Source organism: Oncorhynchus nerka, linkage group LG27 (genome assembly GCF_034236695.1).
Source record: "Oncorhynchus nerka isolate Pitt River linkage group LG27, Oner_Uvic_2.0, whole genome shotgun sequence".
NCBI classification, from domain to species: Eukaryota; Metazoa; Chordata; class Actinopteri; order Salmoniformes; family Salmonidae; genus Oncorhynchus; species Oncorhynchus nerka.
The window spans coordinates 48546632-48574273 of NC_088422.1; the positions used below are offsets into that span (position 1 = coordinate 48546632).

Below are 27642 nucleotides of genomic sequence, written 5' to 3' on the forward strand. Positions count from 1 at the left end.
ATCTATGACAATCACCATGTCAGAAAGAGTATAAAGAGAAATAAAGTTGTCCATCTCCCTAGAAACTAGCATTTGTCCAATTAATAACAGCTTGAGATTTAATGCCAATATAAATTACATTTGCGCTCGGTCCCTGGCTGATGATGCATTAAGACGTGTGTGCACAACCACTGTCTTTCCTCATCATTAACATTCCGCAGTGAGCTAACACCCACGTACTTCTGAGGCTGAGAGAAAGGGGGGGAGGGGGAGGTGGAGAAAGACAGCGAATAAGAGAGAGAGGAGGGACAAAGAAACAGAGAGAGAGAGAGAGAGAGAAGGAGAGAGAAAGTCGGTAGGTTGGAAGATTCCCATGACCAATAGCGGAGGTGTACTGTTTAATTTGGAGATTAGTGACATTTGGGATTCATCAGATATTCAAACAGGAATAGAACAGGGAGAGGAGTTAGCGCCCCCTTAAATTGGACCGACATTCTGTCTGTCTCTGGTAGAGGAATACACACACACAAATGAATGCCTGAACAAACTCATACCTTCATTCAAGTGCACACACACACACACACACACACACACACACACACACACACACACACACACACACACGTTACCTGTGTTTTATGGAGTTTCCCAGGTCTCTCCGAGGGATCTGTGGGGACCAGCGAGGCACTGACAGAGTGTCTGAAGGAAGAGAGGGAGAAAGAGGGATGGATGGATGAATGTGGGGATGGATGGATGTATAAGAACATAGGCATTATTAGATATTTAACCAGTGACACAAAAGGGTTGATTGAATCAACAATGCATTGCAGCCAAATGCATTCTTGTCATTGGACAGTGGAGGGTAGGCCTAAATATTAACACGTGCAGTGGTATTGAATAGTTCCCTGCTGGTAACCACTGATTGTGATTGGGCTAAATCAAACACTGATTTGTGCACTGCATGTCATTTCAGCGTATTAATAGATTTGTACCAACTGCTCAGATGTGTCTTTGGCCTTTACTGCAATCAATCATAATTACCTATTTTGACTAAAACTTCCTGACATTCAAAAACAATAAAGTGACAAATATCTGATCTACGTTAAAAGTCGTGGGTTTGAATGATTCACTCATGGTTATCTATCGAAAAAATAAAATATTCTTTATTCTAATCATCCTTATATCATAGAGATTGAATGTAATCAGCATTTGTATGTCTCTGTGTCCATTTTGAAGGATGTTAGGGGTAGTTTCATAAGCCAATGCTAACTAGCGTTAGCACAATGACTGGAAGTCTGTGGGTGCAGTATCTACTAGCATGCTAGCAGATACCGATAGACTTCCAGTCATTGCACTAACGCTTGTTAGCAATTGAAGAGGACTAGCCACCCCACATAGCCTGGTTCCTCTCTAGGTTTCTTCCTAGGTTTTGGCCCTTCTAGGGAGTTTTTCCTAGCCACCGTGCTTCTACACCTGCATTGCTTGCTGTTTGGGGTTTTAGGCTGGGTTTCTGTACAGCACTTTGAGATATCAGCTGATGTACGAAGGGCTATATAAATACATTTGATTTGATTTTGATTTAAATTGCGCTCACGCTAGTTAGCAACCTCCTTCAAACTGCACGCGGATACATAAAAATGGTATCCATGAGTTCATCTGACTCTGGGGAAGTCGATAAAGGGCCTTATTACCAAAATCCCAAAGTAACCTGACCTACCCCCGCTATATAGACACACGTGTCTATATAGACAATAATAGGTGGCATGTTAATGATATCGTCCATGTAAAACGCTTTTGTGTGTTTGCAGATGTTCCATTGTGAGGGTATGCACAGAGGGACCCTCTTACTTCAAAAGGTATTTCCAACATAGAACCTTTGGTAGGTCCATTAGTGAACACATTAATAGCAGCAACGGTAGCAGTAGCATCTAATACATTATGCACCTCTCAATGCACTGTGTGCCACTACTCAGCCCCAGTCCACCCACATGCAGTACAGCTATAGTGAGGAGTGTGGATAGAGTATCTGTGTATTGTATTTCTGTGTGTGTGTGTGTGTGTGTGTGTGTGTGTGTGTGTGTGTGTGTGTGTGTGTGTGTGTGTGTGTGTGTGTGTGTGTGTGTCAGTGGAGGCTCCGCAGAGGAGGAAGGGGAGGACCATGCTCCTCAGTGAATTTCATTTTTTTAAATTGTGAAACATTATTAAAAACCTTCCTTTTCAGATAAAACTATACTAAATATATTCACGTCACCAAATAATTGATTAAAACACTGTTGTGCAATGAACGTCTACAGTAGCTTCAGCAGCACTATGTAGGATAGCACTATGTTGTAGCCGGAGGACAGCTAGCTTCTGTCCTCCTCTGGGTACATTGACTTCTATACAAAACCAGGGAGGATCATGGTTCTTGCACAGTAATTATGACAACTTCCGGAGCACGTCTTCCAACCTATCAGAGCTCTTGCAGCATGAACTGACATGTTGTCCACCCAATCAAAATATCAGATAATGAATATAGTACTGAAAGCATAAGCTACAGGTAACACTGCATAACATGTGTTGAGTAGTTGACTCAGAGAGAAAGACAATTCTTCCAAAATGAAGGAGAAGCAAGAGAGAGACGCAGCTATATTTGGTTGTATTTTTTGTACTTTCACCTAGCTAGCAATGCAGCTAGCTAGTTTAGCCTACTCAAACACCCTGCTGAAACAGAGAGGGATGCTACAGTATATTAGCTAGCTGGCTATGGCTATCCAACATGGTAGCTCTTCAAAGTCAAAGTAAGCTTTTGGTTTTAGAAATATATTGCCAACTGGGCCCACCGGTGTAACTGCTAAACCACTTTCTGACTGTACAATGTACTACATGATTATAGCGGGTTTACGCGTGAGTATTTATGTTGACTCAGACTTGACAACAATGTAGGCCTTGTGTAATCAAATCAAATCAAATTTGACAAATTCAGGTTAGTGGTCATGATATGAAGGTTTGGCTTGGTCAAAGACAGCTGATGTGTTGTGCACTGAAGTCCACAAGCGAAGGGAAGAGGTGAGAGGAGGAGAGTGCATAGATACTGTAGTTGGTAGAAGGAATTATCTATACAATGAGCAAAGTGATGAGGCTGTTTTATGTAGTTGCTATGAAAGTGAACTGTGTTTGCATTCATTCCACCGATTCCTTCCACCGACATTTGAAACTGTTGGACTAATGATTACACCCTAGATCAGCTAGATGAAGGCAAGAGTGTGCAAGGCGGTATTGAATGTGTCACTGTCTGCCACCTTGATTACTCAAAATGCTCTCAACCTGTGCACCTACGTTGTAAACTTTCATTCACAGGCTAGGTTGTAGCAACCTCATGACGTGTACAGGGAAAATTTGAGTATCATGTAATAGCCTAAACCTATTGATGTTGAGCTGGGTGAATGGAATATGAATGTCAGTCATCCAATATGCTGTAATAGAAATAAGAACATGCTCATGAAAAAATGATCATCCTCACTCATCTTAAATGGCACCAACCGCCACTTAATAGTAAAGAGAGAAAGAAAGAAAGAAAGAAAGAAAGAAAGAAAGAAAGAAAGATGACTTGGAGAATGATTCAGCAATAGCGAAGGAGAGAGTCCTCCCCATTCTTCTCCTAAATGCATTGGAACACCATCCATACAGTAAAGCTAATCTTAATATGAAAGCACAGGTGGCCTTCAGTGCTCCTCCACTCAATCACATGGCCTTGAAGAGGAATCACATTGTGTTATGGATGGGAATGCTTCAACAATGAGAGAGAGAGAGAGAGAGAGAGAGAGAGAGAGAGAGATTTATAAAATAGCTTCATAGACCGAGTCAAAGTGGAAAGTATATAGAGTACTGGTAAGATAATGGTAAGATAATTATCCCTACATACTGAATAATGCTTTTAGCTTAAATGTACAGTATGATATATCCCCTGTCCAGAAAAACTGTCCTTTGGAACTACTTTTTTGGAACTACTTTCTTTGGAACTACTGTATCACTGTGTTCAATGTTTTATACACAGTGTACAAAATATTAGGAACAACTTCCTAACATTGAGTTACAGCCTCAATTTGTCAGGGAATGGACTCTACAAGGTGTCAAACGCGTTCCACAGGGATGCTGGCCCATGTTGACTCCAATGCTTCCCACAGTTGTGTCAAGTTGGCAGGATGTCCTTTGGGTGGTGGACCATCATTCTTGATACACACGGGAAACTGTTGAGCTTGAAAAACCCAGCAGCGTTGGAGTTCTTGACACAAACTGGTGCACCTGGAACCTACTACTATACCCTGTTCAAAGGCACTTCAATATTTTGTCTTGCCCATTCACTCTCTGAATGGCACACACACAATCCATGTCTCAATTGTCTAAAACAGTACCCCTAGGGGTACACGCAATGCCTTTGGGGGTACGCCAAATAAAAATGTGATTCAGATTTTAAAATAATAATAATAATAATTCTTCCATTTTCAAACAGTCCATTTATATTTTCTAACAGTATACATTTGGGTGAGGTTTTTTTCTTGCCTGAGTAGCCTCGTTTCATTGCCAAAAATCAAATGAAACCATCTAGTGTTTAGCAAAATAACAACACAATGTCAAATACAGGTAGTTAACATCCAATCACATTAACCGTTACTCTCTCGTGGGAATTCCACTAATGTATGTAGCCAAACGTAGCTACTGTCCATTCCGTTTGCACGAAAATCTAATCAAATTTTATTGTTCACATACACATGGTTAGCAGATGTTAATGTGAGTGTAGCGAAATACTTGTGCTTCTAGTTCCGACAATACAGTAATATCTAACAAGTAATCTAACAAATTCACAACAACTACCTTATACACACATATGTATAGGGATGAATAAGACATATGTACATATAAACATATGGATGAGCGATGGCCGTGCGGCATAGGCAAGGTGCAGTAGATGGTATAGAATAGAATACAGTATATACATATGAGATGAGTAGTGTAGGATATGTACACATTATTAAAGTGGCGTTATTTAAAGTGACAAGTGATACCTTAATCATGTCCATTTATCATCAGTAATTCTACATTTGCTGTTAGCCCAGCTTGCATGGACACTGACAGTTGTGAATCTGATGCAGTCGAAGAGCTACTGCGCCCTTACTCGGGAAAGCACCGAACAACAGACAAGGACATGAACCATCGCAGAGGCGCAAATATGATGAGAACAACATTGATTTGGGTTTAATTATATTGGGAGTAGTGCCTTTCCTCAGCCAGTGTGTTAGATGTGCAAAAGTACTAGCTCACAACTCGATGAAACCTTCACTCTTGCGCAGACATTTAAAAACGAAACATGCCAATTTGAAAAATAAGCCACGGGAGTTATTTTTTGCGAGAATTAAGACGACTTTCGAGTAGCACGACATGTATAAAAGCAACAGATACCATTAATAAGAAGGGGCTAGAAGCATCTTATATGGTGAGCTACCGAGTTTCACGACGCAAACATTGTTTCACGACGCATCAGTGACATGGCAGGAGATGTTTGAAACAATTACTGCTTCGCATACAAGCCTGTGAATTCTATGCGTTACAGCTGGATGAGTCAACAGACGTGGCGGGCCTGGCACAGCTCCTGGTATATGTCTGTTACGTTTATGGGGGGTCAATTAAGGAAGACATCCTCTTCTGAAAACCACTGGAAACAGGACAACAGGAGAGGATATTTTTAAAGTACTGGACAGCTTTGTGACATCAAATGGACTTTGGTGGTGAAGATGTGTAGGTATCTGTACTGATGGCGCAAAAGCCAGCCATGACAGGGAGACATAGTGGAGTGGTAATACGCGTGCAAGCAGTTGCTCCCGACGCCACTTGGGTACACTGCAGCATCCACCAAGAGGCTCTTGCTGCCAAGGGGATGCCTGACAGCTTGAAATATATTTTGGACAGTACAGTGAAAATTGTTAACTTTGTTAAAGCAAGGCCCCTGAACTCTTGTGTATTTTCTGCACTATGCAATGATATGGGCAGCGACCATGTAACGCTTTTACAACACACAGAAGTGCGCTGGGGCAAAGTATTGACACGTTAAAAAAAATTGAGAGACAAGTTTAAAGTTTCCTTTACTGACGATAATTTTCACTTGTCTGACCGAATTTCTCACATGACTGGCCTATCTGGGTGATGCTTTTTCTCGTCTGAATGGTCTAAATCTAGGATTACAGGGACTCTCCGCAACTATATTCAATGTGCGGGACAAAATTGAGACTATAATTAAGAAGTTGGAGCTCTTCTCTGTCTGCATTAACAAGGACAACACACAGGTCTTTCCATCATTGTAAGATTTTTTGTGTGCAAATTAACTCAAGTTTACGGACGATGTCAAATGTGATATGGTGAAGCGCCTGAGTGAGTTGGGTGCGCAACTACGCAGGTACTTTCCCGAAACGGATGACACAAACAACTGGATTTGTTATCCCTTTCATGCCCTGCCTCCAGTCCACATACTGATAGCTGAAGAAGAGAGCCTCATCGAAATTGCAACAAGCAGTTCTGTGAATTTAATCAGAAGCCACTGACAGATTTCTGGATTGGGCTGCGCTCAGTTTCCTGCCTTGGCAAAAAAAAATGTTTTTCCCTCCATCATAGTTTTATTCATCCTACTTAAGACACTCCCTCTCTCCAATCCTTACAGTTTATGGCTATACAGGAAGCTAATAAAGAGGGTAACAGGATACCAAACCTTTATTGCTCCTTTAAGAAAATCTGTCCTCACCTGACCTCAACCCCTCCTTCATCTAATCCACATTTGTCCATCTGTCTCCCCTGTTTCACACGTTGCTCTCCTCTCGTCCAACACATTCCACAGCTATCTGTCTTTCAACAAGGCCATTTCTAAGTGACCCCAAACTTTTGAACGGTAGTGTACATTACCTATGACCTGACCTTTAGGTCTAAAATCACCACTCACATTCCTGAGCAAACAAAATCCAACGCTAACAACTACTAGTCCCCGCCACCCCATCCCTGGGGCTTGTGGCTCTGTGTCTGTGGTTCACAGTCCAATACATCACTCAATTACACTCAGCCTGATAATGTAATAGAGAACGGGAACTGATATATCTGCTTATTGTTCTGTCTGTTTACACTAACAGCCTCATAACACAAGAGCAACCATCAGATGATGTTGACGTCTGTGTGACCTGCCAGTTGTTTCTCACACAGAGGGTCAAGTCCTGAAACCTCTGTACGATGGTACAGTATATTAGCCTGACCTGATTGACCTTTGTGAGTGCACCTCAGCATGTGCGCAAGCACACACACTGCTAAATATATGTATGCGACCAATAACATTTGATTTGACACAGACACACAGACACACAGAACCGGAGGTCTGAGTAACCCAAAGGCGCCAGACTACAGTGTCCTCCTCCATCCGTTTCTGTTTAATAAGGATGGAGACATATTCTCCATCCCCCTCCACTCATCCCTCTATCCCTTCATCCCCCTTTCCCCCTCCACTCACTGTCCTCTATCCTCTAATGACATGACAAACAACCAAACAACAACAGCACAGGAAGGGAGAGAGTAGAGACATGGACATGCAGGATATTAAACCATTTCTGTCAAAAATACATATCTAGTGCCTTTTTAATGACAGGCACGGTAAATGGTGGCATGGTAAAAGGTGGCACGGTAAAGGTGGCATGGTAAAAGGTGGCACGGAAAAAGGTGGCACGGTAAAAGGTGGCACGGTAAAAGGTGGCAAAAGACAAGGCATGGACTTATACTTCATACAGCATGATGCCTACAGGTGTATATATATGACTATATATAAGCTGGTTGAGAGAATGCCAAGAGTGTGCAAGGCTGTCATCAAGGCATAGGGTGGCTAATTGATCATTTGTTCATTTGTTTAACACTTTTTTTGGTTACTACATGATTCCATATGTGTTATTTCATAGTGTATGTCTTCACTATTATTCTACAATGTAGAAAATAGTAAAAATAAAGAAAAACCCCTTGAATGAGTATGTGTTCTACATTTTTTTGACCGGTACTGTATATACGTATATATGAAACACAAAGAGTGGTGAAATGTAACTGTCATTTTTGCGGTGTGAAATAAACTCTGTTGACTCGAGACAAAGAGCCTTGTTGCCAACGCTGTTTCCATGACAAACACAACGCGTGGGTTCAACCTTTTCAACAGAATATCATTCTGCTGTCATCTTTGATCTGCTGTCATCTTTGATGAAGAGAACACCCCTCCCTCTCCTCACCTATCCCCAAGTGCCATCTTGCTTTTCCGTTGTTACACATCATGATGATGGTCATTAGAAACTATTATCATGGATGTGAAACAAATATCCACACCACTACTTTTTCCCGTAAGTGTTTTGTTCTAACCAATGAAACATGGCAACGAGAGAGGGACTGCAAGTAGGACATACTATGCCTGAACCGGATGGCACAGACCAGTCTCTCATTTGGACAATTCAGAATGGAGAGAAGCAGTGAGACAAATGTTTTCTGTGGCAAGCTGAATTGCAGACAGGGGAGAAGCCAGCCATAGAAATAGAATGCCTAGGAGGAGCTGGTGAGCAGCAACATGTGAAGACACATTTTCTTGTGCACCGATCCAGAGCGAACAATTTACTATTCATTCTTGACCAACACCTCCCCCACCGTGTTCATTTTGTAACATTTCATCTGGAATCGAAACCCAAATTACTAATCAACTAGTCAAGTAGACCAAATAGGGAATTCATATCTTGATTAGAGATGTGCCTCCACCATGCTGCCAAAACAAATGACAATTATTCATCCAGTAACTTAACGTTATGAACAATGATGGTATGTTCACTACCGTTCAAAAGTTTGGGGTCACTTAGAAATGTCCATGTTTTTGAAAGAAAAGCACATTTTATGTGTCACGCCCTGGTCGAAGTATTTTGTGTTTTTCTTTATGTTTTGGTCAGGCCAGGGTGTGACATGGGTTTTTGTATGTGGTGTGTAGCTTAGTGGGATTGTAGCTTAGTGGGGTGTTCTGGGAGAGTCTATGGCTGTCTGAAGTGGTTCTCAATCAGAGGCAGGTGTTTACCGTTGTCTCTGATTGGGAACCATATTTAGGCAGCCATATTCTTTGGTTGTATTGTGGGTGATTGTCCTGTGTGTCTTGATGTCCGTGTTAGATGTTAGTTGACACATGTATAGGCTGGTTTCGGTTTTCGTTTCGTTTATTGTTTTGTTGAGTTTGATTCGTGTTAAGTTGTTTTATTAAACATGGATCGAAATCTACACGCTGCAGTTTGGTCCGACTCTCCTTCACCAGTAGAAAGCTGTTACATTATGTCCATTAAAATAACGTCAAATTGATCAGAAATACAGTGTAGACATTGTTAATGTTACAAATGACTATTGTAGCTGGAAACGGATGCTTTTGATGGAATATCTACATTATCAGCAACCATCACTCCTGTGTTCCAATGGCACGTTGTGTTAGCTAATCCAAGTTGATCATTTTAAAAGGCTAATTGATCATTAGAAAACCCTGTTGCAATTATGTTAGCACAGCTGAAAACTGTTGTCCTGATTAAAGAAGCAATTCAACTGGCCTTCTTTAGACATGTTACATACAAGTTTATACTCCCAAAGGATCATGTCTATTATTCTTTACTATGTGACTGGTTGGTGTGGTGGAATTATTGTAATCAAAAGGAGAGACATTTAGATTTCTTCAAAACAATCAAACTTTATTATTTAATTACTGCAGTAATCACCCCTGGAGGTGATCACTGAGAACTCAACGAGCTGGTTTGAGCCACAGCATTTTATAGCAAAGTCCATCCTCCTTCAGTCTACATGACAAACAACAGATAAATGGAATGGGTCACAAGGTTAAGATTTGTATGAAAGATACTTAGAATTCATAGCAGACAGTATCTGCTGTAAAATCAGTTCTCATTGTGTAGACTCCAATTTTTGGCCCTGAAGTCATCTCTCCCTGGTATCTTATATAACAGAAACATTTTTTATTTATTTAACCAGGCAAGTCAGTTAAGAACAAATTCTTATTTACAACTATGACCTAGGAACATTGGGTTAACTGCCTTGTTCAGGGATAGAATAGATTTTTTTACTTGTCAGTTTGGGGATTTGATCTAGCAACCTTTTGATTACTGGCCCAACACACTAACCACTAGGCTACCTGACGCCCCATTAATTCATGCTCTGGAATGCGGTATCACCCAAAGACATCGTAAAATTTCCAGAGGCCCATCTTCAGTAGAACACACACAGATGAGCGGTCTAATAACCCCTTATTCTGTTGCATAAAACAACCATTTGATGGAATTACAGCATTATAACGTAATTTTGCTCTCATATTGGTCTGCCCTGGTGCTTGGTGGTGGATGGCACGGGTTTGAAGGTTGTATAGCCGAGCGAACACTGCAGGACGGGTATTAAATGCCAAGCGTTTGTCAATTTTCGATATTCTGGCTTGTTAGGATGTTCAACAGAGGGTTACATTTATACAAATGTTGAATTTTACTGGGTTTGTTTTCCTATTTACTTATGTAATTAAATGATTTTAAAGTATATGTGTTTATCTATATATGTGTATATATATATATTTTTAAAGTCATCCTAAGTGGATGGGGTTGGTCTTGGGGGACATATACCCATTCCTCCTTTTTTATATATTGTTTTACTATCCTTCAAATATGCATATTGCATAAGATACCTTAGATAACTGTGGTGGTTCCCTCCAAAATCCCTTCCCTAGGTGTAAACTTGATTATGTTCACCCTGGATAGAGCTCTACTGATGTTCAGTTTTACATGGTAGCATTTTGCTCTAGTCTAGGAGAGGCAGATGCAGCCTTCCACCAGGGGGAAGGCCAGCATTGGGGTCCAAGATTTTCTGTTGTTTTTAGCTGTTTTTTTATTTATTTTTTATTCTTTATATTTTATTACTCTGACCTTTCAGTACACTGGCCATTTCTGATTTACTATGACTATGCCTAATTCACATACTCTAGGCTCCACATGCTTTATCAGGTGGAACTTAAAAGGAATTAACCAGGTGATCAAGCGTAGCCGAGTGTATGCTCATCTTAAGTCCTTACGTCCGGACATTGTTTTTCTCCAAGACATTTAAAGAGACCCATCTCTGGTCCAGTGACCATGATAAACTAGCGAGAGGATGGGTCGACCAGATATTTCACTCTAACCTTGGTGCGAAGGCCAAAGAGGGGCATCCATCCTTATCAGAAAAGGCACCCCGCTTGTCTCCGCCATAGTCATTTCAGATACTAATGGAAGATATATTATAGTGATGGGGAAATTGTTTAGCACACAGGTTATTCTGGCTTACCTCTATGGTCCTAATTGGGATGACACTCAATTTTTCTCTGACCTCATCACAACACTCCCTGACCTTAACTCTCATCATTTGATATCAGGCGGAGATTTCAATTGTGTATTGCATCCAAGTCCATACAGATCCAGACCGAAGTCCAAAAATTTCATTTCAAAATCAGGCGCAGTAGTCAACTCATTTCTAGAATCCTATAATTTGTCTGATCCATGGAGGAGGAGCAATCCCACTTCTAAACAGTACTCCATTTTTTCTCCAGTCCACAGCACATACTCTAGGATTGACTTTTTCCTGCTGGACAATAGAATTCTTCCTTTTGTAACTAATAGCCAATATAATAGCATCGTTATCTCAGACCATAGCCCTGTCCAGCTAGATGTCCGCTTTCTGGACAGTACTGTGTCACAACAAACGTGGTGACTTGACCCACTACTACTATCCTGTAGTGCCTTTAAAAAATACATATCAACTCACATTTGTCTTTTTACAGATCGACTGCACCCCTGACGTGTCTCACTCTACTGTGTGGGAGTCATTAAAATAATATCTAAGAGGCCAAATCATTTAATACACAGCGTATGACATCAAACAGTGCACCACATGCCTACCTCAACTCATTCTAGATGTGGACAACAGATATGCCTCTTCTCCAACTCCTGAACTCTACCAAGAGAGACTGTTACACCAATCGGAATTTGACAACCTTTTTCCCACCAAACAAACGGAGCAGCTTCTGTTTAAGTTGAGGCAAAAATTCTATGAACACTGAGAGAAAGCTGGCAAGTTATCTCACCAGCTTCGACGAACCGCTGCTAGCAGCACCATACCTGAAAACTGTGTTGCAGCTGATTTAACTTCTACCAATCCCAAATAAATCAACAATCAGTTTAAGCAATTCTACTCTGCTCTTTACTCATCAGAGGCTCTTCCTGACACATCTCGTATGCATGTATTTCTAGACAATCTGGACATCCCCTGTCTCAATTCAGATGAACAAACCAACATGGATGCCTCAATAAGTGATGATGAAGCTACTCTGGCAATCCACTCCACGCAGAGCAGTAAAACCCATGGGCCTGATGGCTTCCCTATTGAATTTTATAAAACATTCTCCTCTAAATTATCCCCTATCCTCAGCTCAATGTACAATGAAATCCTTTCTAGTAAGAAACTCCCACAGATACTTACCCAGGCAACTATTTCGGTTTGCTTAAAAAAAACAAGAATCCCCTAGACTGTGGCTCATACCGCCCTATAAGCCTTTTGTGCTGCGATTATAAAATTCTCACTAAAGGTCCTCTCGCGCCGTCTAGAGAGAGTGATGCCTAATATAATTAACTCTGACCAAACAGGATGCATCTCAGGTAGGCAATCTTTCCATAATATGCGGCAGCTATTTAATGTTCTTTATTCTGCCCACTAAACTCTACAGCCAGAGGTTGTCATCTCTCTTTATGCTGAAAAGGCTTTCGACCAGGTTGAGTGACAATATCTATTTACAGTACTAGAGAGATTTGGGTTTGGCCTGTCATTCCTTTCCTGGATTAAGATTTTGTACTCGTCCCCAGTGGCTTCTGTTCGCACCGACAATGTTACGTCCAGCTACTTCTCTCTCCACATGGGGGGGCCAGGCAGGGTTGCTGTTTGTCCCCTTTCCTATTTGATATGGCTATTGAGCCTCTTGCTATCGCCCTGTGAGGAGGAAATGATTAAGGGAATATTAAGGGGCAACATAACTTTCAAAGTGTTTTTATATGCAGACAATCTTATTTTATACATCTCTCACCCTGTGGAGTCTATACCCTATCTCTTGGACAAGCTACAATGTTTTGGGACATTCTCTAGTTAGAAGTTAAACCTAATAAAAAGTGTGCTCCTCCCCATTAATCAGTTAGCAGAAGGAATTGGGTGTGCCAATGTCCCATTTAAGGTGGAGCATCAGGTCTTTACTTATTTGGGGGTAGAGGTCACACGATCGTTTGAAGTTCTGTTTAAACATACCTTCAAAACACTTCTGGAACACACTAAGCAGGATTTCACAGGCTGGTCATCTCTTCCTATTTCATTAGCAGGTCGCATTAATTCTGTTAAGATGACTGTACTACCTAGGTTTTTGTACTTATTCCAAATGATTCCCTTTTTTTTTGCCAAAGTCGATGTTCAAACAACTGGTCAGCTACATTTCCAACTTCATTTGGAATAAGTCAAATCCACAGCAAATATATCAGCAAATATATCTAAATGTGTTTATTGGGTTTCTACATTTGAAACAAGGATGGCCCAACTTGGGCCATCATGGAGTTACAGTCAAGCCTTCCATCTTCTCCGATCTCACTCCTGTGCTCCTCAATGCCCATGAAACTCGGCACCCATGTTTTGAACCCCATTGTTAAGAACTCCCTTAAAATCTCGTCCCAATTCCGAAATCACTTTAGCCTTAAACAAGCAGGCTGCTTCTCTCCGTTAACATCTAATCATCTCTTCTCGGCGTCACAGATTCTGGCAAAGGAACGGTCCGGTGTTTTTTTGTGAGCTATTTGTTGATAACACATTAGTCTCATTCGATACTCTTGAGGGTTGACCATAATATTCCCAATAACCACTTTTATAGATACCTGCAAGCTCGCTGCTTTGCCAAAAAACATTTCCCTTCATTTCCACTCAAGCCTACTAAGTTTCCAGTCGGGAGGTGCTTAGATCTGAACCCTTATCTGAAGGGCACAATCACCAGATTATACGACATAATACAGAACATTAATCCGCCTTCCTTTGCGAATACAAAATCGGCATGGGAGCAAGACATAGGTGGCGAGCTACCTGATGACATATGGCAACAAAGTATTGAGCGTATCCACACATCATCCTTTTCCATAAGGCGTGAGCTTATTCACCTTAAGGTTTTGCACCGTCTCCATTACTCAAATGACAGATTGGGTATATTTTTCCCAAAGGTTGACCACAAGTGTTTTAGATGCCACCAGAGTCCAGCAACTGTGGGACACATGTTTTGGTCATGCCAATCTTTGAGTGGCCTCTGGGACCCCATTTTGGGACCCCACTCTGGGACCCCATTTTAGGCATTCTCACATATGTGTAATACAACTGCTAGCCCCAACCCGGTCACTGGCATTTTTGGGATACTTCCCCTAGACCAGAATGTTCCCACGCATCAGGCAAATGCGGAAGCTGCTAGCTCGCCGCCTTGTCCTATTTCACTGGAAGTCTGCAAAGCCGCCGTCCTTCATGCAGTGGGTTAAGTGGGTGATGTCATCTCTGCCTCTGGAGAAGGTTAGGTACACTGTGCATGGGTCCCAACAAAAGTTCTACTTAACCTGGTCCCCATTAATACAACACTTGTACTTAGTGTAACTTGCATAGTTTGGTAAGCAGTCATGTCTGTTCTAGTGGCCATTAGTGCTGATAATAATGTTTATATAACTTTTTTCTTGTAGAGATACCTCAGCCGACCACAACATTGAAAAGAAATGTCTGTTCTAGAATTGATATTGATATGTGGGGAGCAGACTTCTTCATTAAAAGTGATAGTAAAATGAGCCTGGTGGTGTCTGTTAACCTAACAACAGGCTCTCTAGGCCCAGCAGGTGGGTTGTGTTTTGTCCGCAGGCTAGGGGCGGCCCTCCAACTGGACATATACACACATGCCACATCAGTCAAGCTAACTAACAAACCTTTCAGCTTCATGAAGAGACATAATGGATGCTGCGAGTAAGTCTTTTGAACGGCAATCCATTGGGAAACATTCACATACAGATGACAATGCCACAGTCGAAAATAAAACTAAAAACAATTCACACAAAGAACCATGACTCCTTTTACTATCGCAAACTAACATAGACAAGGGCAACAACAATTCAGTCTCCGTTCTGACTCATTCTGAGCAGGCACCAGTTGACCGCCTTCGGCTCGGCCAGCTATCTTCACGGGGTCCTTCGTCTTTGATACAGATATCAGAGGAAGTTAGTTGGTTCTTGTTGTTCCAAAGCCTCTTGAGCCATGCAGATGAGACATGCTGAGCGGATACTTTACAAGGAGTGTACGCATCTCCATTAAATTGCAGATGCAGGGCACAAAAAAAATGAAAGAAAGATAAAAGTATTGAAAGAAAGATAGAATCCTGCACACCGTTGCTCAATAAAACTCTGGGAGCATTCAACAGTGTGTGGGTATATTTTTTTCCTTTCCGGACCCCAAGCAGACCCATTACCAGATTGACGACAAACACCAGGCCTGCTCTTTGCTGCTATGACACTTACTGGGACCCCAGAGGATGCTCGGCAGGCAGATAAAAGTATTAGGGATGCCGCCACAACACAATTAAGTCATTAAATCATTCCTTTACTAGGAATAGGCTAACTGCTTTAGACTGGCATTTGTCTTAATCTCTAATGTCTTTGTCAGGACAACAGTAAGATGATAAGCCATACCCGAAGTTTCTCCCTGCCTGTACCAGGGAAATTCCACTATATTGCAGTGCTTGAGGGCCAAGCCCTGTTGGTTGTTCTGGAGTGGGTGGACTTTGCCCCTTACAACTAATAATAATAATTTATTCAACATCTATAGCGCTTTTCAAAGAATCTCATAGAGTTTGAAAAAGCAAAAACAAAAAATGATCAAATAATTAATTATTAATATGACCAAATGTATGAGCCTGTGCGCCAGCAGTGGCATCACCCAAGTGCACAAATGGTACATCTGGAGGAATAGTAGTAAGCTATCTACAAAGCCCAGGGCACAGATAGGATGTTAGGGAAAGCAAGGTGTGCTGCTGAAGCTACGGACCTGTCTGTCTCTGACTCCCTGGCTGTGACTGAGCTGCTCCCTCCTCAAGACCATTGATATTTCCTTGGCTGACCATCCAATATGCGAGCTGCGCAACAACCCTGACCATAACCATGACTTCGGAACTTTCTTGACACTGTATCGTATTTATTGATTATTTACTTTTATAAAACTTCCTGATGTATATGCAATTCAGATTTTAGCTGCCATGTTCACTGAACAAAAATGTAAATGCCACATGCTATAATTTCAAATCAGTCAATTGAAATAAATTCATTAGGCCTTAATCTACGGATTTAACATGACTGGGAATACAGATATGCATCTGTTGGTCACCACTATTTGCCTCATGCAGCGCGACACTTATATTTCCCTCACTAACTTTAAACATCAGCTATCTGAGCAGCTAACCGATCGCTGCAACTGTACATAGCCCATCTGTAAATAGCCCACCCAATCTACCTACCCCATCCCCATATTGTTTTTGTTTACTTTTCTGCTCTTTTGCACACCAGTATTTCTACTTGCACATCATCATCTGCTCATCTATCACTCCAGTGTTAATTTGCTCAATTGTAATTACTTCGCTACTATGGCCTATTTATTGCCTTCCCTCCTCACGCCATTTGCACACACTGTATATAGACTTTCTTTCTTTTTCTATTGTGTTATTGACTGTACGCTTGTTTATTCCATGTGTAACTCTGTGTTGTTGTTTGTGTCGCACTGCTTTGCTTTATCTTGGCCAGGTCGCAGTTGTAAATGAGAACTTGTTCTCAACTAGCTTACCTAGTTAAATAAAGGTGAAATAAAGAAATAAAATTAAAAAACATCTCCTTCACATAGAGTTTATTAGGCTGATGATTGTGGCCTGTGGAATATTGTCCCAATCCTTTTGAAGTTCCTGGATATTGGCAGGAACTGGCCAATATCCAGGAACACAACACACTGTCGTTGTAATGATGGGGTGGTGAGTCGAAAGCAGGTGCAATGTTTTAATAAAACAACAAAACCAAGAACACGACACTAACATAAGGCAGAAGGCAGATCCACAAAAACAATACCAACTGGTGAATGAACATGGGAGAATGACATATAAAATGAAGGAGATGATGAAGGTAATGGAGTCCAGGTGTGAATCATAATGATTAACAGGTGCGCATAATGATGAGTGCCAGGTGTGCGTAATGATGAATCCCAGGACCGGGGGTTAGTACTCTGGCGACGTCGTACGCCGGAGGAGAGGAGCAGGAGCAGACGTGACAGTCGTACACGTCGATCCCAGCATCCCAAACATGCTCAATGAGTGACATGAGTATGCAGGCCATGAAGGAACTTTGACATTTTCAGCTTCCTGGAATTGTGTACAGATCCTTGTGACATGAGGCTGTGCATTATCATGCTGAAACATGAGGTGATGGTGGCGGATGAATGGCACGACAATGGGCCTCAGGATCTCGTCACGGTATATCTGTGCATTAAAATTACCATCAATAAAACACAATTGTGTTCGTTGTCCATAGGTTATGCTTTCCCATAACCACACCGCCACAATGGGACACTCTGTTCACAACGTTGCCATCAGAAAACCGCTCACCCACACAACGCCATACATGCAGTCTGCCATATGCCCGGTACTGTTGAAACTGGGATGCATCCACGAAGAACACACTTTCCCAGCATGCCAGTGGCCATCGAAGGTGAGCATTTGCACACTGAAATCGGTTACCTCGATACATGGGTACATTGATCAGGCTCATGGTTCTCACCACCTTCCATAGACTTACACAGTAATTATGACAACTTCTTGAGGACATCCTCCAACCTATCAGAGCTCATGCAGCATGAACTGACATGCCAATCAAAAGGATCAGAGAATGAATATAAACTCAGCAAAAAAAGAAACGTCCCTTTTTCAGAACCCTGTCTTTCAAAGATAATTCATAAAAATCCAAATAACTTCACAGGTCTTCATTGTAAAGGGTTTAAACATTGTTTCCCATGCTTGTTCAATGAACCATAAACAATGAATGAACATGCACCTGTGGAACAGCTTACAGATGGTAGGCAATTAAGGTCACAGTTATGAAAACTTAGGACACTAAAAGGCCTTTCTACTGACTCTGAAAAACATCAAAAGAAAGATGCCCAGGGTCCCTGCTCATCTGTGTGAACATGCCTTAGGCATGCTGCAAGGAGGCATGAGGACTGCAGATGTGGTCAGGGCAATACATTGCAATGTCCGTACTGTGAGACGCCTAAGGCAGCACTACAGGGTGAGAGGACGGACAGCTGATCGTCCTCACAGTGGCAGACCACATGTAACACCTGCACAGGATCGATACATCCGAACATCACACCTGCGGGACAGGTACAGGATGGCAACAACAACTGCCCGAGTTACACCAGGAACGCACAATCCCTCCATCAGTACTCAGACTGTCTGCAATAGGCTGAGAGAGGCTGGACTGAGGGCTTGTAGGCCTGTTGTAAGGCAGGTCCTCACCAGACATCACCGGCAACAACGTCGCCTATGGGCACAAACCCACCGTCGCTAGACCAGACAGGACTGGCAAAAAGTGCTCTTCACTGACGAGTCGCGGTTTTGTCTCACCGGGGGTGGTAGTCGGATTCACGTTTATCAACGAAGGAATGAGCGTTACACCGAGGCCTATGCTCTGGAGTGGGATCGATTTGGAGGTGGAGGGTCTGTCATGGTCTGGGGCGGTGTGCACAGCAACATCAGACTGAGCTTGTTGTCATTGCAAGCTATCTCAACGCTGTGCGTTACAGGGAAGACATCCTCCTCCCTCATGTGGTACTCTTCCTGCAGGCTCATCCTGACATGACCCTCCAACAAGACAATGCCACCAGCCATACTGCTCGTTCTGTGCGTGATTTCCTGCAAGACAGGAATTTCAGTGCTCTGTCATGACCAGCAAAGAGCCCGGATCTCAATCCCATTGAGCACGTCTGGGACCTGTTGGATCGGAGGGTGAGGGCTAGGGCCATTCCCCCCAGAAATGTCTGGGAACTTGCAGGTGCCTCGGTGGAAGAGTGGGGTAATATCTCACAGCAAGAACTTGCAAATCTGGTGCAGTCCATGAGGAGGAGACGCACTGCAGTACGATACTGACTGTTACTTTTGATTTTGACCCCCACTTTGTTCAGGGACACATTATTCCATTTCTGTTAGTCACATGTCTGTGGAACTTGTTCAGGTTATGTCTCAGTTGTTGAATCTTGTTATGTTCATACAAATATTTACACGTTAAGTTTGCTGAAAACAAACGCAGTTGACAGTGAGAGGACGTTTCTTTTTTTGCTGAGTTTAGTACTAAAAGTATAAGCTAGAGCTAGCTATTAATGCAGTACGTAAAATGTGTTCAGTGGTAGACTCAAAGAGAGCAAAATGGCTTAAGGACAACAAAGTCAAGGTATTGGAGTGGCCATCACAAAGCCCTGACCTCAATCCTATAGAAAATATGTGGGCAGAACTGAAAAAGCGTGTGCGAGCAAGGAGGCCTACAAACCTGACTCAGTTACACCATCAGGAGGAATGGGCCAACATTCACCCAACTTATTGTGGGAAGTTTGTGGAAAGCTACCCGAAATGTTTGACCCAAGTTAAACAATTTAAAGGCAATGCTACCAAATACTAATTGAGTGTATGTAAAACTTCTGACCCACTGGGAATGTGATGAAAGAAATAAAAGCTGAAATACATGATTCCATATGTATTTCATAGTTTTGATGTCTTCAATATTATTCTACAATGTAGAAAATAGTAAAAATAAAGAACAACCCTGGAATGAGTAGGTGTGTCCAAACTTTTGACTGGTACTATATATATATACGTATATATAGTGTGTAGTTAGGAATCCAATCCGTACAATATTTTACAAATTTGTTGTGCTTAAGATCCCGGACTGCATCTTTAAGTGTTCTATTGTATCCCTGGTATTTGCTTAGTCAATTAGTCTCACCGAACAGAGAATGGACACATCTGCTTTGCCAGGTTTGAAGTCGTCTAGATAGTCACTGACAGGAAGTAAATACATAAACATCAGTGGTCCTTAAAGATTGGAGTTAAATACACTTAGTTTATAGTCCTGAATATCTAGAGGCTAGAACCACTCATACTGACAAAAATATATATACTTATTTGTGACTTTTAAATAACAGCCAATTACAAAGACTGAGGGAGATATTAAACTACCAAGAGCACTTAACTTTTTAGCAACTGGTGTAGAATTGAACATGACTTAACAAGGAGCTTGTCATACTCAATCATGCAGCAGGGAGGATAACCATCATCATTCTTGCTCTCTCTCTCTCTCTCGTTCTTTCACTCTCTCTATTTCTAGCTATCTGTGTCTATCTTTCTGTTCTGTCTATCTCTGTCTGCCTGTACGTCTGACTCTCTCTTCTTCTCACTCCCCTGTCCTTCTTGCGCTCTCTCTTCTTCTCTCTCCCTCCCTATGCACGAGACTAGGCTAGTGGCCAATCTTCAAAAATAACTTTCGTTTTTGAGATACCCCTACCAGAGGTATAATTAAACAACCATGTTTTTGTTTTACCTCTGTTATGGCTCACATTTATGAAATGGATGGTTGTGTAACAATATTTCACTGCAAAAGTGGTTAAATTGATCGATATTGTGACACACACCCTAAACTAGAATAATACCTGACTTGAGATGGAATCAGCTGCATGACCTCATGTAACCCAGAAATGCAAGCTCTGATATTGCTACCATTTGGAATACAAGCAGTCAGTTGCATGCCCCTACACCACACACAAACAGCATTAGAATATCTTAATGCATCATGGAAATATAGACCTGTAAACAGAGAGATACAATAGGTGGAAATATCAACTATGAATATTTATGATGAATGTAGGTGTCACGTCTATTCCCACTCCCCCTCTCCGGGTGCTCGACGGCGCCAATCTACTAACAACCGGTCCTGGCAACCCCTCATTAAGCACACCTGCGGCCCATTATGAGGCACACCTGGACTCCATCCATACCCTGATTACTCACCCTTTATCTAGCACTCCCTAACAAAACTCTTCTGGTAGTATTAGTTATGTTTCCTTGTCAGACGTTTCGCTTGTTTTGTATCGGTCTACTTTCCGTATTATTAAACTCACTAACTGCACCTGCTTCCTGACTCCCTGTGTCAACTTTACAGTAGGCTTGACTTTTTGATAGCTGATTAATAGACAACTTTCCAAGCCAAATTTGCTCTCATTCAGTGCTGTATAGTCCTGTCTGACAAAAATACATTCAGTTAAACATGTTTTTTTCACGTTGTGGCTATTGTAATCTAATTGGCTCTAAGGAAAACAAGTGGGCTCAGACACTGAAAACTGTATTTTTATCAGTCAAACATTCCTCTGTGGATTTTTATTTCTTCACCCCCTACTCATGCAATTATGATAGGGGGCTCCCCTGGATTTGAATCCAAATCAAATATGGCTGCCACAATACCATTAAATGGTGGTTTAATCACCTGTATATAAACATGTTTTTTTTGTGCAATTCAACTAGGTTTGAAATTCAATATGCCTGCCATAATTACACACAAACACCATTGCCTGGAAATAGAAAAGGCGTCAGACTGCTTGGCATGGCACCACCTTGTACTCCAAGTCACAAGCCTCTTTGAAGATCAATGAGGCATCTCAGAGGCTCCAATGAAATGAAATAGAATCCAACACCCTCTCCCTAGCTCTACAACTTGCCCCCACTGTGGTATAACTTGTACCACCAGGATTGGGTTCTTCAGTCACCTTATCATTTAGATGTGAGCTTTGACTCATGGCTAATCCAATATGGCTACCTGAATCCAACATGATCTTCTGCTGGCTCACTGAATTTGTGATGCACATTGGGATCTTCCGGTGTACTCTTATGCTGTTCAGGTTGAGCTGGCACATTGCTTCTTCCAGACAATCATGTCCACCATCCTGGCTGTCTGCCCTGGAGTTGCCGTATATGTCAACTTGGTGACATTATGGTGTATGTAAGAACCGACGCTGGAGTAGAGAAGCAGGTACGGGGAGTAAACATTTAATAAGGAACAGACATGGAGCAAGGCAGGAACAGCATCAGCACATGGGTAACACAATGACATACGACAATTATTCGTGAAGCAGGGACCAGAGCATGGGAACAGACAGATATAGGGGAGGTAATGACACAGGTGATATAGTCCAGGTGAGTCCAACAATTGTTGACGCGTGTGACGGGGGAAGGAAGGTGTGCGTAATGATGGTGATAGGAGTGCGTGATGCTGGGCTGCCTGGTGCCTTCGAGTGCCAGGGAGGGGGAGTGGGAGCAGGCGTGACAGTGTATGTGGAGGATGTAACCACATATGATGACACGCGCATATGGCAGGTGTTCACTACAATGAACCAACACAACCCAAAACTCAGTGGGCCTTCACATGTCATAGGAATTGCAGCTCTCCAATGGGAATGCCATCCTGAATCTCCCAGTCTGTCCTGAGGGGTATACTACGATTGAAGCTAGATCTGCTCAGGGTTTTCAAAAGCTAACCAGCTTCAGTTAGCTTCTCATTACAGCTCAGGCTTCATCCGTACTACGAGAGTGGATATTGCTGCAGCTAACTCTAGCAGGCTTGCAACTGCATGTGCGTGCACGTGCACCTTTACTCCACACACAGAGATACATACAAAGCTCTTCCCCGCCCTCCATTTGGTAAATCTGACCATCCTCCTCCTGATTCCTGCTTACAAAATAAAGCAGGAAGTACCAGTGACTCGCTCAATACAGATGTGGTCAGATGATGCGGATTCATCCAATGGCATTGAGGAGTATACCACCTCAGGCATCGGCTTCATCAATAAGTTCATCGACGACGTCGTCCCCACAGGTACCGTACGTACAGCTGAAGTCGGAAGTTTACATACACTTAGGTTGGAGTCATTAAAACACCATTTTCAACCATTCCACAAAATTCTTGTTAACAAACTATAGTTTTGGCAAGTCGGTTAGGAGATCTACTTTGTGCATGACACAAGTACTTTTTCCAACAATTGTTTACAGACAGATTATTTAACTTATTATTCACTGTATCACAATTCCAGTGGGTCAGAAGTTTACATACAGTAAGTTGACTGTGCCTTTAATCAGCTTGGAAAATTCCAGAAAATGATGTCATGGCTTTAGAAGCTTCTGATAGGCTAATTGACATCATTTGAGTAAATTGGAGGTGTACCTGTGGATGTATTTCAAGGCCTACCTTCAAACTCAGTGCCTCTTAGCTTGACATCATGGGAAAATGAAAAGAAATCAGCCATGACCTCAGAAAAGAATTGTAGACCACCAGTCTGGTTCATCCTTAGGAGCAATTTCCAAACACCTGAAGGTACCACGTTCATCTGTACAAACAATAGTACACAAGTATACACACCATGAGACCATGAGACATGTTCTGTCTCCTAGAGATGAACATACTTTGGTGTGAAAAGTGCAAATCAATCCCAGAACAACAGCAAAGGATCTTGTGAAGATGCTGTAGGAAACAGGTACAAAAGTGTCTATATCCACAATAAAACAAGTCCTATATCGACATAACCTGAAAGGCCGCTCAGCAAGGAAGAAGCCACTGCTCCAAAACAGTCATAAAAAAGCCAGACTACGGTTTGTAACTGCACATGGGGACAAAGATTGCACTTTTTGGAGAAATGTCCTCTGGTCTGATGAAACAAAAATATAAGACCATCATTATGTTTGGAGGAAAAGGGGGGAGGCTTGCAAGCCGAAGAACCCCATCCCAATCATCAAGCATGGGGACGGCAGCATCATTTTGTGGGTGTGCTTTGCTGCAGGAGGGGTGGTGCACTTCACAAAATAGATGGCATCATGAGGGAGGAAAATTATGTGGAAATATTGAAGCAACATCTCAAGACATCAGTCAGGAAGTTAAAGCTTGGTCGCAAGTGGATTAAATGTCAGGAATTGTGAAAAACTGAGTTTAAATGTTTTTAGCTAGGGTGTATGTAATCTTCCCACTTCAAACTAAAGGCTAGAGCTGCTGCTTTCAAGGAGCGGGACACTAATCCAGACGCTCATAAGAAATTCTGCTATTCCCTCAGACAAACCATCAAACAAGCAGCATCAATACAGGATTAAGATTGAATCATACTACACCGGCTCTGATGCTCGTCGGATGTGGTAGGGCTTGAAAACTATTACAGACTATAAAGGGAAACCCAGACGCGAGCTGCCCAGTGACGCGAGCCTACCAGACGAGCTAAATGCCTTTTATGCTTACATCGAGGCAAGCAACGCTGAAGCATGCACAAGAGCACCAGCTGTTCTGGATGACTGTGTGGTAGCGCTATCGGTAGCCGATATGAGCAAGACCTTTAAACCGGTCAACATTCACAAAGCCGCAGGGCCAGACCGAGATACCAGGAAGTGTACTCAAAGCATGCGCAGACCAACTGGCAAGTGTCTTCACCGACATTTTCGACCACTCTCTGACCGAGTCTGTAATACCTACATGTTTAGAGCAGACCACCATAGTGCCTGTGCCCAAGGAAGCGAAGGTAACCTGTCTAAATGATTACCGCCCGTAGCACTCACATCGGTAGACGGGCTGCCCCCAGGTGGCAAGGGTAGGCAACAACACGATTGCCATGCTAATCTTCAACACTGGGGCTCCTCAGAGGTGTGTACTTAGTCCCCTCCTGTACTCCCTGTTCACCCACGCCTGCGTGGCCAAACACAACTCCAACACCATCATTAAGTTGCTGACGACACAACAGTGGAAGGCCTGATCACCGACAACAGTGAGACAGCTAATAGGGAGAAGGTCAGAGACCTGGCAGTGTGGTGCCAGGCCAACAACCTCTCCCTTAATGTGAGAAAGACAAAGCAGCTGATCGTGGACTACAGAAAAAGCGGGCCGAACAGGCCCCCATTAACATCGACGGGGCTGTAGTGGAGCGGGTCGAGAGTTTCAAGTTCCTTGATGTCCACATCAGCAACAAACTATCATGGTCCAAACTATAGGTCGACTGATTAATCGGAATGGCCGATTAATTAGGGCCAATTTCAAGGTTTCATAACAATCTGTAATCTGCATTTTTGGACACCAATTATGGCCGATTACATTGCACTCCACGAGGAGACTACGTGGCAGGCTGAAAACCTGTTATGCGAGTGCAGCAAGGAGCCAAGGTAAGGTGCTAGCTACCATTAAACTTATCTTATAAAAAACAATCAATCTTAACATAATCACTAGTTAACTACACATGGTTGATGATATTACTAGTTTACCTAGCTTGTCCTGCGTCGCATAAAATCGATGCGATGCCTGTTAATTTATCATTGAATCACAGCCTACTTCGCCAAATGGGTTATTTAACAAGCGCATTCGCGAAAAAAGCACTGTTGTTGCACCAATGTGTACCTAACCATAAACATCAACGCCTTTCTTAAAATCAATACACAAGTATATATTTTTAAACCTGCATATTTAGTTAATATTGCCTCCTAACAACAATTTATTTTAACTAGGGAAATTGAGGCACTTCTCTTGCGTTCTGTGCAACAGAGTCAGGGTATATGCAGCAGGTTGGGCCACCTGGCTCGTTGCGAACTGTGTGAAGACCATTTCTTCCTAACAAAGACAGCCAACTATGCCAAACGGGATGATTTAACAAAAGCGCATTTGTGAAAAAAATCACAATTGTTGCACGAATGTACCTAACCATAAACATCAATGCATTTCTTAAAATCAATACACAGAAGTATATTTTTTTAAACATGCATGTTTAGTTAAAATAAATTAATGTTATCAGGCAATATTAAACTAGGGAAATTGTGTCACTTCTCTTGCGTTCGTTGCACGCAGAGTCAGGGTATATGCAACAGTTTGGGCCGTCTGGCTCGTTGCGAACTAATTTGCCAGAATTTTACATAATTATGACATAACATTGAAGGTTGTGCAATGTAACAGCAATATTTAGACTTGTGGATGCCACCCGTTAGATAAAATACGGAACGGTTCTGTATTTCACTGAAAGAATAAATGTTTTGTCTTCGAAATTATAGTTTCCGGATTTGACCATATTAATGATCTAAGGCTCGCATTTCTGTGTGTTAATATAATTAAGTCTATGATTTGATAGCGCAGTCTGACTGAGCGGTGGTAGGCAGCAGCAGGCTCGTAAGCATTCATTCAAACAGCACTTTCCATTCGAGTGCCAGCAGCTCTTCACAATGCTTCAAGCATTGCTCTGTTTATGACTTCAAGCCTATCAACTCCCGAGATTAGGCTGGCAATACTAAAGTACCTATTAGAACATCCAATAGTCAAAGGTATATGAAATACAAATGGTATAGAGAGAAATAGTCCTATAATAACTACAACCTAAAACTTCTTACCTGGGAATATTGAAGACTCATGTTAAAAGGAACCACCAGCTTTCGTATGTTCTCATGTTCTGAGCAAGGAACTTAAACGTTAGCTGTTTTACATGGCACATATTGAACTTTTACTTTCTTCTCCATCACATTGTTTTTGCATTATTTAAACCAAATTGAACATGTTTCATTATTTATTTGAGACTAAATTGATTTTATTGATGCAGTATATTAAGTTAAAATAAAAGTGTCATTGTTCATTCAGTATTGTAATATAATTGTCATTATTACAAATATATATATATATGTAAAAATCGGAAGATTAATCGTTATCAGCTTTTTTTGGTCCTCCAATAATCGCTATTGGTATTGGCGTTGAAAAATCATAATCGATCGGCCCTCTAGTCCAAACACACCAAGACAGTCATGAAGAGGGCACGACCACACTTTTTCCCACTCAGGAGACTGAAAAGATTTGGCATGGTTCCACAGATCCTCAAAAAGTTCTACAGCTGCACCATCGAGAGCTTGGTATGGCAACTGCTCGGCATATGACCGTAAATTGCTACAGAGGGTAGTGCGTACGGCCCAGTACATAACCGGGGTCAAGCTTTCTGCCATCCAGGACCTATATACTAAGCGATGTCAGAGGAAAGCCCCAAAAATTGTCAGACACTAGTCACCCAAGTCATAGACTGTTTTCTCTTGGTACTGGAGCGCCATGTCTAGGACCAAAAGGCTCCTTAACAGCTTCTACCCCCAAGCCATAAGACTGCTAAACAATTAATCAAATGGCCACCAGATTATTTACATTGACATCCACCCACCTCCATTTGTTTGTACACTGCTGCTACTTGCTGTTTATTGTCTATGCATAGTCACTTCACCCCTACCTACATGTACAACAAATACCCCAGCACATTGACTCAGTACCGGTACCCCCTGTACTTAGCCTCGTTATTGTTATTTTGTTGTGTTGCTTTTTATTATTTTTTACTTTAGTTTATTTGGTAAATATTTTCTTAACTTTTTCTTGAACTGCACTATTGGTTAAGTGCATCTAAGTAAGCATTTCA

General features: G+C 42.0%; 1 protein-coding gene across 1 annotated transcript in view; it reads right to left on the bottom strand.

The window, feature by feature from the left end:
• ksr2 (kinase suppressor of ras 2) overlaps positions 1 to 27642 on the bottom strand; it is a 145516-nt gene that overhangs the window by 36674 nt on the left and 81200 nt on the right. The window contains 1 exon segment of the mRNA XM_065011148.1: positions 609 to 678. Coding sequence (XP_064867220.1) covers positions 609 to 678 — 70 coding nt within the window.